The 14,490-nt window shown below is 39.0% G+C and overlaps 1 protein-coding gene across 1 annotated transcript in view; it reads left to right on the top strand.

Annotated features, from left to right (window-relative positions):
- Window positions 1-13,406, top strand: part of LOC124553679 (L-galactose dehydrogenase-like) — a 57,157-nt gene extending 43,751 nt beyond the window's left edge. Inside the window, exons 6-8 of the mRNA XM_047127564.1 lie at window positions 1,399-1,530; window positions 6,183-6,355; window positions 13,160-13,406. Of these exons, the coding sequence (XP_046983520.1) occupies window positions 1,399-1,530; window positions 6,183-6,355; window positions 13,160-13,247 (393 nt within the window). The 3' untranslated portion in view covers window positions 13,248-13,406. The remainder of the gene's footprint in view (window positions 1-1,398; window positions 1,531-6,182; window positions 6,356-13,159) is intronic.
- The last annotated feature ends 1,084 nt before the right edge of the window (window positions 13,407-14,490 follow it).

Genomic DNA, 14,490 nt, shown 5'->3' with positions numbered 1-14,490 from the left:
TTCACAGAATGGGCATACGGTTATTGAAACTGAACAATTCAGATTTATGGGTGTTCAGATTGATGGTAAACTGTTGTGGAAAGTCCAAGTTCAGCATCGTGTTCAAAGAATGAGATTTTCACTCTGCAGCGGAGTGTGTGCTGATATGAAACTTCCTGGCAGATTAAAACTGTGGGCCGGAACCCGAGTTTGAGTCTCAGTCCGGCACACAGTTTTAATTTGCCAGGAAGTATCATATCGTGTCGAAAGACTTAATGCTGCCATTTTTACTATTCGTACGGTATCTAAAGTAAGTGATGGTTCAACACGAAGAGTAGTCTACTTTGCTTATGTTCATTCGCTTATCTTGTATGGTATTATATTTTGGGGTAACTCTTCCCATTCTCAAAGGATATTTTTGGCTCAGAAATAGGCAGTTCGGGCAGTAAGTGGTGTAAGTTCATGAACCTCTTGTCAACCCTGTTCACTAGTCCAGTTATTCTGACTTTGGCCTATCAATATATATATTCTTTAGTGTTGGTTCATGTTAACAATATCAGCTTATTCCCAAAAATTAGCACCTTTCACTCAGTTAATACTAGGCGGAAATCCAATCTTTATTTGGATCACACTTCCTTGACTCTTGTGCAGAAAGGTGTGCAGTATACTGCTGCATCCATTTTCAGTAAGAAATACAAATACGAGAATACAAAGATCTTAGCAGTAATCCATGTGCTTTCAAATTGAAACTGAAGGGTTTCCTCATGGGTCACTCCTTCTATTTTGTCGAGGAATTCCTTGAAAAATTAAGCTGATTCCGATATTATGTTGTTGATTGTGTTTACTTAAACTTGTGGCTTGTGTGTTTGTTTTTTTTTTTTTTTTTTCGTAACATTTTATTTTATCAGTTATTACTTTTATGTTGTAATTTCATGTACTGACACATTCCATGACCTTGGAGATTTGCTCCTCAGTTTTGTCCTATGGAACTACACGTGTAAAACAAAATAAAATAAAATAAGTAAAAGAACTGGGGATAGCCCTTTGCCTGTCAGACTCCAGTTTTATTAAAAACACTTTGGAGTTCTCTCCCATGAATTTTGATTGTTTATTTTAAGTTTTTTCCCCTTGTTGTACGCTCTAAATTAGTGAGAACATTGTTCTTTTGTTAATTATCTCATGGTCATTGATCACATTTTGCTTTTTCTTTGTGGTCCTCTGTATGATCAGATTAGCAGTAGTCATAATACTTTATTGTTAGTATGTTTAGAGAAGTAGCCAGCAGCGGTTGCTTCTGCCTATTAATGTCTACCTCAACGCGTTCCACACGCCTGAGGGCTTTCCGTCGTGACAGGATTTACAGAATGCTGTGTGTGTGAGTGACGGATTGAACAGTCCCCGTGCTTGTCCCTTCCACAGGAGAAGGGCGTGGGCGTGATCTGCGCTGCAGGTGTGGCAATGGGTCTCCTGAGCAGTTCGGGGCCGCAGCCGTGGCACCCGGCGCCCCAGGAGCTGAAGGACGTGTGCCGAGCAGCGGCCGACTACTGCAAGGTGAGTGTGAAGAAACTGGCATGGCAGAGTAGAGAAATGTGTAGAATAAAAGGTGCAGCTTAAAAGATGCAGGGTAAGATCTGTAGGATGCAGAGTAAAAGGTGCAGGGGAAGAGGAGCAAGGTCAGAGTGAAGGATGCAGGGAGAGGAGTGAAGGCAAACGGAAAAGTTGCAGGGAAAGGGTACACATAAGAGGTGCAGAGTAAAGGGTTCATTGTGTGTGCACTCTGGGATTTGAAAGCAGTGCCTGTCTGTGTTAAATAGATTTGTAATATATAATGTGACAGAGACATCTTCCAATGAGATCTTAAGACTTTTTGATTCCAGGGTCAGCACCCTTACATCAGTTTCCTAAGGCAGTACAACACACTTCTCAGACTGGAGAAAGAAAAAAATTTAAAAATTTATGAGTGCTGTAACACATCTAATATAAAACATTTCAAGCTCTTTGTTCACAGAATCACTCATGGCTGAATGAGGAGTATTCTAGTGTTCAAATGGCAATGTAGAATGTTTGATTCATCTTGGAAGCAATTTTCTTTATTATTATTATTATTATTATTATTATTATCATTATTATTGGGTTTAAACAATAATAATTGTATATTGAATCATAATTTTTAAGAAAAAAAATCATCTTTTATTTTTAATTACTAATTTGACAAAAATGTGAGTAGGCTATCAGTAATAAATTTAAGTTTGGTCCAAAAATGCTAAACATCAAATAGAAAACGTTTTTAATTGATTTTGGTAAATACAGACATCATATTATTAAAGTGTTATTGACACACACACAATTTTTTTATTTAAAAATACTGAACTTCCCAAAGGTGTACAAATTTACAGGGTAATTTGAGAAATTCTCAGCGTGTAGTAGAAAGAAACAACTTACCTCAGTGAACCTCTCCTGCCGCTCCCCCCCCCCTCCCCCCCCCCCCACATTGTAATCTCTGTGTACTTTAATGGCCTTGTTCCAGTGTCTTGATCCCATCTTGAAAATTAAATCCCTCCAGGCCTGCAAAATACCCACCAACTTTGGCTGTCAGTTCTTCGTTTGAAGAGAATTTCCATTCACCAAGGAAAATTTTGATCTTGGGGAAGAGATGGAAGTCTGATAGAGTGAAATCAGGTGAATAAGGTGGATGTGATAACACTTCGTGCCATAGTTAACATATTTTTGCTGTGGCAATGACATTAGTGTGTGGGCAGTCATTGCCTTGATGAAAATGATTTTCTTCATTGCTAAATTGACCTTTCTTCATGTGTTTTTTGCTGTAATTGATCCAGGAGGTTAGCACAGTATTGTCCCATACTTGTTTGACCAGTGGAAAGGTAATCTTTTGAGAGAATCCCTTGAGAGAGATATCTGATATCATGACCTTTCCACCTGACCGTATTGCCTTTGCTTCCTTTGGTTGTTGGAAGGCAGTGGCAAACCACCTCCATTAGGACCTTGCCTAGTCATCGGTGCGCGTCTTTTGCATCGTCCCCTATGCTCCTCGGAGTACGGGACTTCATGATCATGATCATCATCATCATAATCATAGTAGTGATTCATCTATGGTCAAAAACCAGCATGAAAAATCTTGTTGGTTGCCCTTAAGATGGGTCAAACATTGTTCAGACATTTCCATTCTGATGGGTTTCTGATCATGGATTAAGAGTCGCGGCATCCACCTAGCAGATAATTTTCTCATATCCAGTCCCACTGTAAAAATGTGATCCGTCTGTTCAGATAACATCCCTACAACTTCAACAATTTGCTGGAAGCTCATTGCGCTAGGCCTGACATCTAGTGGTGATTCTTCAAGCTTTTAATTCTCCTCTTATTATGAATACCTACATTTCCATGTTCTTAGTAATTAAAAATGAAGCATAATATTTTTATTAAAAATTTTTGCTTCAATATTTGTTTTTAACTTTGCGACTTGATAATAAATATAAAATACAATTAAAATTAAAAAGTTTTGCTTGTGACAATAATCGACCATGTGAACTTGCAGTTTAAAGACATTCAGCATTACGGAGGACCACAAAGTATTCTATATGTGGCGTTGTTCAAAACACCACAAAATCCTTTTTCCTCAGTGTTATGTACTGCTTTATGAAATTGGTGTCTGGGCACTGAACTTCACATCCAATAAGTGTGAAGAAAATCGAAATGGGTCAATCCAAAAGGCCCCATCACTATTAGATACAGTGTGATTGTAAAGTTGTGCACTGGACTGTGACCAACAGATGTGGATTATGTCGTATGTTCAGACCAAGTTGGCAGAACTGTTCGTTCATAGATATGTGATTATTTTTTAATTTGTTCTACTGTTGTGCAACATTTAATTGTTTGGTTCAGTTGGTGAAAGGTACTGGATGTGATGTGTACTGTTTGGGAGTTCAGTCTGTTTTTAAATTACGATGCTTTCAACTGAGGTATATATTTTTCTTGTCAAACATGTGTTTCAACTGGGTGATGAATACACAGATTCAGAGCAGGAAACATTTGCTGAAAAATTTCTGGGAACAGCTGTATCTCATCATAATGTGGTTCGTTGACTTACTGAGAAATTTTGGGAGATGAACTGGAAGACCACCTAAACTAATGAACAGACATGGTTGGATATTTTTGACTGTGGGCACCAGAGCCCAATAAACTGTGTAAGTTGGCATGAGAAAAAGATATTGGTCTTGCAACTATTCAACAAGTGGTTAGCCAAATATTGAAACTGTTCTCCTATAAAGTGAGAGCATTGCACAAATTGATCGATGCAGTTTGTGAAAAGTGAATCCATTTCTGCAATTGGTTTACATCTTTTATTGAGAGGAAAACCATTGATATTCTTGACATAAGCTTCTTTACAGACGACACCTAGTTCCACCTGATTGCTCATATTAACACATGAGACACACGATCATAGTCAATGGAGGTGCCTCATACTGTGCTTAAAATGCCATTGCGTTACCAGAAAATTGGAGTGAGGGTAGCAGTATCCGGATGAAAAATTAGTCGGCCTTTAGTTTTGAAGAAACTGTGAACAGTGAACATTATCGTTAAATGAGCCATGATTTCATTGGGCAGCTAAAGGCAGACAATAGACTGCAAGATGGCACTACTGCCTGCAAGCTAACAACACTGTATGTCTTCTAGGAAAATTTTTTGAGGAACATGTCATCTCAAAAAACATATGGCTCCTCGCTGACCCGACCTTACTCCACCAGACTTTTTTCTTTGGGGAGCTGCAAAGTTTATAGAGGATCAAAATCGCCAATGCACACTTTGTCTCTTAAAAAACTGACATGACGGCATATGAGAGAAGCACATCACAATGAAATCTGCAGAATGTGTTTGCCAGTAAAGTGAAGCAGGTTAAGACTTGTATAGCCTCTTGTGGAAGTTATTTCCTACAAATGTAACTGCATAGCAGCTTTCCAAACCTGAGTGAAAAAATTCACCTTTATACCAATATGACTTCATGCATAAATTAGTTACAGCTTTACTGTTCTCATGATGAATAAAAGGTTAACACAATAATTGCAACTGAGATGGTTATTACGTCATTCATAAATTTATGACTTTGGGAATAATTAATGCCACTAGGTAATTTTTATTGCACTGAAATACTTAGCATAGGCAACGAAATCTGATGACCTATTTTCTAATGTGTAAAAAATGACACTAAATAATTTTGATTTCCCGTTTTAACGTGCCAGACCAAAATTTGCTGTCAGTCATCATCATTTCAGTCCAAAGTCACAAAAAAGGCAAATGGAAAAGGCAAGCCCAGATAAAGACAACAACCAACAAGACAAGATCAGAACTTGCAGCTTCTGTCAGGCACATATTTATAATTTCCGAACAGTAACTATTTTTCATTTAATTACATGCAGATAATTTCAGAGAAAACTTCTTTATTCATGTAACATTTTTGTGTAACATCATTACAATTATTATATTTTACGTATTTTCAGTTTACTAACATAAAAATATTTTTTCTCGTCTGTGACTTTTGTCAAATTCAACGTAATACATTTTACACTTTTTGAAACTAGAACCCAGTGGGCTATTGATTAAGCATGTGTCCAGAAACTAATAATGTGCAGTATCAAATCCCAGTTGGACCACGTATTTTTCAGTCTGCCTTTAAATTGGCCTTCAGAGTGCCAGAAATGACATGCAATTTGGATTCCATATGTTGAACTGTAGGTCCTCTATCTGTAATATCTGGGGTAGGTCAGGGATACACAAGTTGCTGAACTGTTGTCAAGTTTAAAGATTTGCACTAAACTTTTGACGCATACATTGTTGTTGTTGTTGTTGTTGTTGTTGTTCACTTTTTAAAGCCTTTAATACTTGCTCATATTTAATATTTTATTGAATTCATAATCACTTTCCCTGTTTACATGAAAGTAGGAATTTAAGAAAAATTTCGAAATTTACATTATATATATGTGCCCCACACGTTATTAACAGTACTGATTATGAAAAGCAAAATCTTAAAAGTTTGTAACCAAAAGTGTCAATTAGCTACTCAAAATCATACAGAAATGCCTGACACTGAAAAGACAAGCTGCATATTTGAGAAATACTTACGTATCAGGTCCTGCACTAAATATAGGATCGAATACACCATTCTGACCAGTTCTGTTTCACTGACACAGGAGAGGGGAGTGGAGCTCGCACGGCTGGCGGTGCACCACGCCTTGACGCGTGAGGGGCAGGCGACGCACCTCGTCGGTGTCAACAGTGTGCGAGAGCTGCAGTCCAACCTGCAGATCCTGCGCGATGGGCTGACTCCCGCGGAGAAAGAGGTGCTGCGTGACATCCAGCAGAAGTAAGCCACGTCTGCTGCATATTGAACACTGTTTCTGCTCTGTCCAGACTGAGGCATTGCAGGCCAAATCTTGTTTTCTGGCATCGCATATTCCATCTCAGTGTTTTATCGTTTTTTCGTAATTCGGCAGAGAGCTTCCTTGGTCCACCCAGCACCCCTTCACTTGGCTGAGTGTCCTGTAATCACCACTATGGTCACAGTTACAGCTTCCAGTCCACACTTTTCATTGAAACACTTGCTTGTTCTCCTGTCTCCCCCAATAACTCTCAACATTCAGCTCTTCATTGCTATTGAGCAACCCCCAATTTTTTAATGGTTTTTACATTGAAAGTTAAGGCCTTACACACTTTAAGTCACATTAGAAATCGTTTTCAGACATACTTTCAAAGTGGCTAAGTTCTTCCACCTGTTGTTTGTACATCTGGATACCCCTGTGTAATCAGGAATTGACCACCAGATTTCACAAAAGGCTTGATTTAAATTTTTTACAGATTTAGGTTTTTTGTGGTCTGTAAATCAATAAGGCAGGTTGTATATGTCCGGAGACAACCAGGAAATCTGGGGAAACTCCAGGAATTTTTTCATCCGTGAGAAATTAGGAAAATATGCGGAAATTTTTGGAATTCTGGGAATTTTTCATATTTTAGTTTTCAGTTAAATTTTTATAATTTTGACTGGTAAGCACTGATACTCTAACAAAGAATTTGTCTAGCCTACTACTGCAGAATAATTCTGCTGCAATAAGACATAAATAAAATAACACCACCAATATAAAAACTTCAGTGGCGAAGAAAATGTGCCACTTACAACAACACAACACAGTGCACACCCAAGAATCTGCCGAGAGCGAAATGTGTCAAAGACTCTGCAGCACAGCAAACAACAAACTGCTTTTGATGCTTCTTCCTCATTTTGATGACTATGAAGTCACAACTGTTTACATTGCTAACAGGTAGCACGAAAATATTGTGAGCAGTGGTTTGAGAAGCGTTACTTACAGAGTAAATTTCCTTTTATGTAAGATGAATTATGTTGCACGTGAGAATGTGCAATGAATTTCCTAACTTACGGAGCGTTAATTCAAAACTTAACACTTAGAAAAATTTCAGGCTGAAAAGACCATCGATTTATATCATTACTTAAAATTTTACAGGTACATTTGTGTTCGATATATCCTAAAGGGTTATGCAGGCTAAAGAAGACCAAGATTCAAAGTTAGTTTTTCATATTTACATTGTTGTTGTTGTGGTCTTCAGTCCTGAGACTGTTTTGATGCATCTCTCCATGCTACTCCATCCTGTGCAAACTTCTTCATCACCCAGTACCTACTTCAACCTACATCCTTCTGAATCTGTTTAGTGTATTCACCTCTTGGTCTCCATCTACGATTTTTACCCTCCACCCTGCCCTCCAATACTAAATTGGTGATCCCTTGATGTCTCAGAACATGTCCTACCAACCGAGCCCTTCTTCTAGTCAAGTTGTGCCACAAACTTCTCTTCTCCACAATCCTATTTAATACTTCCTCATTAGTTATGTGATCTACCCATCTAATCTTCAGCATTCTTCTGTAGCACCACATTTCGAAAGCTTCTATTCTCATCTAGTTCAAACTATTTATAGTCAATGTTTCACTTTCATACATGGCCACACTCCATACAAATACTTTCAGAAACGACCTCCTGACACTTGAATCTATACTCGATATTAATAAATTTCTCTTCTTCAGAAACGCTTTCCTTGCCATTGCCAGTCTACATTTTATATCCTCTCTACTTCGACCATCATCAGTTATTTTGCTCCCCAAATAGCAAAACTCCTTTACTACTTTAAGTGTCTCATTTCCTAATCTGATTCCCTCAGCATCACCCGACTTAAGTCAACTACATTCCATTATCCTCATTCTGCTTTTGTTAATGTTCATCTTATACCCTCCTTTCATGACACTGTCCATTCCGTTCAACTGCTCTTCCAAGTCCTTTGCTGTCTCTGACAGAATCACAATGTCATTGGCGAACCTCAAAGTTTTATTTCTTCTCCATGGATTTTAATACCTACTCCGAATTTTTCTTTTGGTTCCTTTACTGTTTGCTCAATATACAGATTGAATAACATCGGGGATAGGCTACAACCCTGTCTCACTCCCTTCCCAACCACTGCTTCCCTTTCATGCCCCTCAACTCTTGTGACTGCCATCTGCTTTCTGTACAAATTGCAAATAGCCTTTCGCTCCCTGTATTTTACCCCTGCCACCTTCAGAATATGAAAGAGAGTATTGCAGTCAACATTGTCAAAAGCTTTCTCTAAGTCTACAAATGCTAGAAACGTAGGTTTGCCTTTCCTGAATCTAGCTTCTAAGATAAGTCGTAGGGTCAGTATTGCCTCACGTGTTCCAATATTTCTACGGAATCCAAACTGATCTTCCCCAATGTCGGCTTCTACCAGTTTTTCCATTCATCTGTAAGGAATTCACGTTAGTATTTTGCATCCGTGACTTATTAAACTGATCGTACGGTAATTTTCACAGTTGTCAGCACCTGCTTTCTTTGGGATTGGAATTATTATATTCATCTTGAAGTCTGAGGGTATTTCGCTTGTCTCATACATCATCAGATGGTAGAGTTTTGTCAGGACTGGCTCTCCCAAGGCCATCAGTAGTTCTAATGGAATGTTGTCTACTCCTGGGGCCTTGTTTCAGTGCTCTGTCAAACTCTTCACGCAGTATCATATCTCCCATTTCATCTTCATCTACATCCTCTTCCATTTCCATAATATTGTCCTCAAGTACATTGCCCTTGTATAGACCCTCTATATACTCCTTCCACCTTTCTGCTTTCCCTTCTTTGCTTAGAACTGGGTTTTCATCTGAGCTCTTGATATTCATAAAAGTGGTTCTCTTTTCTCCAAAGGTCTCTTTAATTTTCCTGTAGGCAGTATCTATCTTGCCCCTAGTGAGATAAGCCTCTACATCCTTACATTTGTCCTCTAGCCATCCCTGCTTAGCCATTTTGCACTTCTTGTTGATCTCATTTTTGAGACGTTTGTATTCCTTTTTGCCTGCTTCATTTACTGCATTTTTATATTTTCTCCTTTCATCAATTAAATTCAATATTTCTTCTGTTACCCAAGGATTTCTACTAGCCCTCATCTTTTTACCTACTCGATCCTCTGCTGCCTTCGCTCCTTCATCTCTCAAAGCTACCCATTCTTCTTCTACTGTATTTCTTTGCCTCATTCCTGTCAATTGTTCCCTTATGCTCTCCCTGAAACTCTGTACAACCTCTGGTACTTTCAGTTTATCCAGGTCCCATCTCCTTAAATTCCCACCTTTTTGCAGTTTCTTCAGTTTTAATCTACAGTTCATAACCAATAGATTGTGGTCAGAGTACACATCTGTCCCTGGAAATGTCGTGCAATTTAAAACCTGGTTTCTAAATCTCTGTCTTACCATTATATAATCTATCTGAAACCTGTCAGTATCTCCAGGCTTCTTCTTCCATGTATACAACCTTCTTTTATGATTCTTGAACCAAGTGTTAGCTATGATTAAGTTGTGCTCTGTACAAAATTCTATCAGGCGGCTTCCTCTTTCAGTTCTTCTTCCCAATCCACATTCACCTACTACGTTTCCTTCTCTCCCTTTCCCTACTACCGAATTCCAGTCACCCAAGACTATTAAATTTTCATCTCCCTTCACTATCTGAATAATTTCTTTTCTTTCATCATACATTTCTTCAATTTCTTCTTCATCTGCAGAGCTATCTGGCCTATAAACTTGTACTACTGTTATAGGTGTGGGCTTCGTGTCTATCTTGGCCACAATAATGCGTTCACTATGCTGTTTGTAGTAGCTTACCCGCACTCCTATTTTTTTTATTAATTATTAAACCGACTCCTGCATTACCCCTATTTGATTTTTTATTTATAACCCTATTTTCACCTGACCAAAAGTCTTGTTCCTCCTGCCACCGAACTTCACTAATTCCCACTGTATCTAACTTTAACCTATCCATTTCCCTTTTTAAATTTTCTAACCTACCTGCCCAATTAAGGGATCTGACATTCCACGCTCTGATCTGTAGAACGCCAGTTTTCTTTCTCCTGATGACGACGTCCTCCTGAGTAGTCCCCACCCGGAGATCCAAATGGGGGACTATTTTACCTCCAGAATATTTTACCCAAGAGGACGCCATCATCATTTAACCATACAGTAAAGCTGCGTACCCTCGGGAAAAATTACAGCTGTAGTTTCCCCTTGCTTTCAGCCGTTCACAGTACCAGCACAACAAGGCCGTTTTGGTTAGTGTTAGAAGGCCAGATCAGTCAATCATCCATGCTGTTGCCCCTGCAACTACTGAAAAGGCTGCTGCCCCTCTTCAGGAACCACATGTTTGTCTGGCCTCTCAACAGATACCCCTCCGTTGTGGTTGCACCTACGGCACGGCTATCTGTATCGCTGAGGCGCGCAAGCCTCCCCACCAACGGCAAGGTCCATGGTTCTTTGGGGGGAGGATATTTACATTAGTTCTTTCAATTATCCTTCAAAAAATGTGAAGGGAGTTCTTGAGCAGTTTCACAAATAATTGGATTCTATGTGGAAAAATAAGTGCTTGATGGAACACACATTCAGCCAGGTAACCCACGAAATTTTCGGTGCACTACTTATCAGTGATGTTGCTATTGGCTGACTACATACCGTATTTACTCGAATCTAAGCCGCACTCGAATCTAAGCTGCACCTGAAAAATGAGACTCGAAACCATGGGAAAAAAAATTCCCGAATCTAAGCTGCACGTGAAATTTGAGACTCGAAATTCAAGGGGAGACAAAAGTTTTAGGCTGCAACTCTAAATCGAAACAATGTTGGTCCATTGTAATATGAGACACAATTTAGGTCGAACGAATGACGATACAGCTACAGTAGTTTGGTTCGAGTCGTAAGCTTAGCAGTTAAGCTTCACCAGGTAGCCATTGAGCCATTGCTTGCGTCAGGCGGTCCGTCCATATTTATACGGGTACCCTTCCTTTTTCACGTGCTTTGTCTGGTTTGAATCGATTGCTTATTTTCCTTTGATCTGATAAGTGCCATTTTCTTTGTTATATGTGTTTACGTCACTCTAAGCTGAAAATGCATTACTGTACTGTGTCATGCATTGTTTGTCGCATTCTGACAGTGCGTGTTTACGGCCTGTCGCCGCTCGCGGCACGGCTTGCTTTTGTGCGCGCTAACGCCGCTTACAATTAAAAGAAAGAGAGGAATCGTCTCATTAGCGAAACAATGGCAAGAGACTACTATTTGTTGTTACTTATGCTGCTGCTTTCTTTGATAATGATCAACAAGAACCAAATAATACACTGTGTATGATAGAACATGTTCTGAACGAGAGTTAGGCGAAAATTTTTCTCCGTTTGAAAATCTTTGCGGCCGCTTCTTTAGTACATCAAATTCTGCACAGAAATTAGAGTCATCTTAAATTTAAAAATCTAGTCAGTTGCCTTGCTTCATTTCTGACTGTATCACTATTAGGCATAAGAATAATACGAATATAAAAATGACACGATATGTATATTCTTCCGCGTTTGCTGTTGATTCACTCTAGTTTCATAGTTAATTAGGCAGACAGCATTTAAATGAGATAGCAGCAAACACGAAAGAATACATGGCAAAATGTGTATATTCGTAATATTCGTATGGTGAAGAGAATACTGCATGTGATTCACATTTCATCAGGTTCCCATTAGCAACCATCTCTTCTCACAGGTAGGAAAAAATTCAGAACGTAGAGTTGGCCATATTGACAAACATATCAAACAGTCTTGCCAGTCGGATTTTCGTAGTACATTGAAATTCTGCTACATTCGAAGATGAACAATACGGAATTTGTATTTACTTCGTTGGATAATGTATGAAAATGCAGTGGTCGAAACTCGGGGCGGAGAAAAAAAAAAGCTCGTCTTCCACCTTTTTTTTTTAAATTTATTTACTGACGCAGAGGTTTTGGCGCAAATATTTATCTTTGTGCCTACAAAGCATACCGGTGTAGCGCTACATATATTCGATGGCAGAAGTTAGTTGTGGCGGCACCTACCAACATTTTTCAGAACTTCCGTTTGCTTTGCACTCGATTCTAAGCCGCAGGCGTTTTTTTGGATTACAAAAACCGGAAAAAAAGTGCGGCTTAGATTCGAGTAAATATGGTAACTTATCTTGTGCTCTGAATATCTGCTGTTATTGGCTGGCGATATCATGTGACATCAGCTATATGATTGGCATCTTAATCTTGATTACTCTACTTTGAAGCTACCGTGCTGTGTTTGGTGGAATGTGTGTTAATACTTTTGTAATACAAGAATATGCAGTGTAAATGTTGCCGCATATCAAATATCTTTCCAAAACGTGTTGTTTTTTGGTGGATTTCTTTTCCCAAAGTACTGGAAAATTCTGTACTGGCATATAAAACCTTCAACATTCAAGGGCTTGATAAGTTTTATAGCTCCAAGAGAAAGTAGTAATAGGGAAAAATAAAAATTTACTTTTACCCGAGTAAAAGTGTTTTTGCACCAGGGGAAAAGTGTATTTTTGCATGAGGAAAAAATGTATTTTTAACTAGTAAATCTGGGAAAAATCCAGGGATTTTATTTGTTGTCTGCGTGTACACCACGGTCAAGGTAAACGCTTGGATGGTACCCTGAAAAAGGCCCCAGCAGATATGCACCTGCACCCTATCAGAGTGCACTATCTCTCACAAACCAGTTTGTCATTGATGGAATGTTAAGTGAAGTCATCGGCCTCTTCTTCCGCAGGTTCTTCGCCAAGATGCCGGTGTGCCACTGGGAAGGCCTGCAGCTGCCGAAGCTGAAGGAGGAATGGCGCAAGTTGGGGATGCTCTGACCTGTGTTTTATTTACTTCCCCCTTTCCTTTGAAATTAATATTCACTCATTCTGTAATTCGTTTTCACTCAGGTGTGTACATGAATTCAAATGTCAATTACAAAATTCATATAGAATAAAACTGTCTATTAATTTTCATAATAAATAAATAAATAAATAAATATTATATTGTTTTACTGTATTTATAATTCTTGATACCTGATCCAAAGATTGTTGGTGCCTGGTTATGTTGGTGTCACAATTGAGTTATGTGTCCTTATACAGATTAACTGAAGCCTTGTATAACATTTTGCTAACAACATAACTCAACTGCCACCTTCCCGCACAATCTGGGCCTCGGGCTATGCTATAAATCGGTGTCACCATAACTTACATCTGAAACAATTATGCAGGCACAAAAGAAATATTGTCAGTGTTCCGTGCACTTCTGCGTATGTGATGTCATACAGCACATCATCATTACATCGAGAGATAAAGGTGACATCTGGTGTAAGGAGGTTCAGTTGACTCCCTCATGCTGCCCTCTTTAAAGAGGACATAACGCTTTTGCCACAAAGGTGACTCTTCTGAAATTGTAAATGCTCATTGCACTGCATCTAGATTATTATGGATATATCCTAGTAAATAACAAGATTATGTAGAATACAGATCTCTCTACTTATACTGACTTTGTATCAGCATCTGCCAAGCGACAGAAGTGTCCTTTTTCATTTTATCGAACAAAATATTGGCAAAACTAATTTTCACATATCTGATACCAGACTGCTAGCAATCCAGGAACCGAACTTGTCCAAATGTCGTAGAATATCTTACAGTGAATTATTTTAGCTGTTTCACCTCCATACAGGGTGTGGGGATATCACATCTACCCTTGTACTTATCAGATGCCATCCCACATACAAAATGTCAGAATACTGTATCAGAACTTAGACACTAGCAATGAGAAAGTTCATTAATACTGAAAGTAAAATTCATGATGAACGTTCATGATGAAGGTATGGTAAAACCCCCACACAGTTGGGGGGGGGGGGGGGGGGGAATAGGGAAAGAGTCATCCAAACATTTCTATGTATCATACCCCGTTTACATATCATGTTTCATTTTACCCTCTCCCGACATCTTCTCCCACCCCCACCCCCACCCCCACCCCCACCCCTGCATCTCCGTCTCCTTCCCAGGTGTAAAATAATGTCATGAAAAGTGTGTTGTTCTCCTGACTGACTTTCACCATTGAAGAATGTTA

The sequence above is a fragment of the Schistocerca americana genome, chromosome 11 (genome assembly GCF_021461395.2).
Source record: "Schistocerca americana isolate TAMUIC-IGC-003095 chromosome 11, iqSchAmer2.1, whole genome shotgun sequence".
NCBI lineage: Eukaryota > Metazoa > Arthropoda > Insecta > Orthoptera > Acrididae > Schistocerca > Schistocerca americana.
This window is presented reverse-complemented; position numbering and strand designations above follow the sequence as displayed.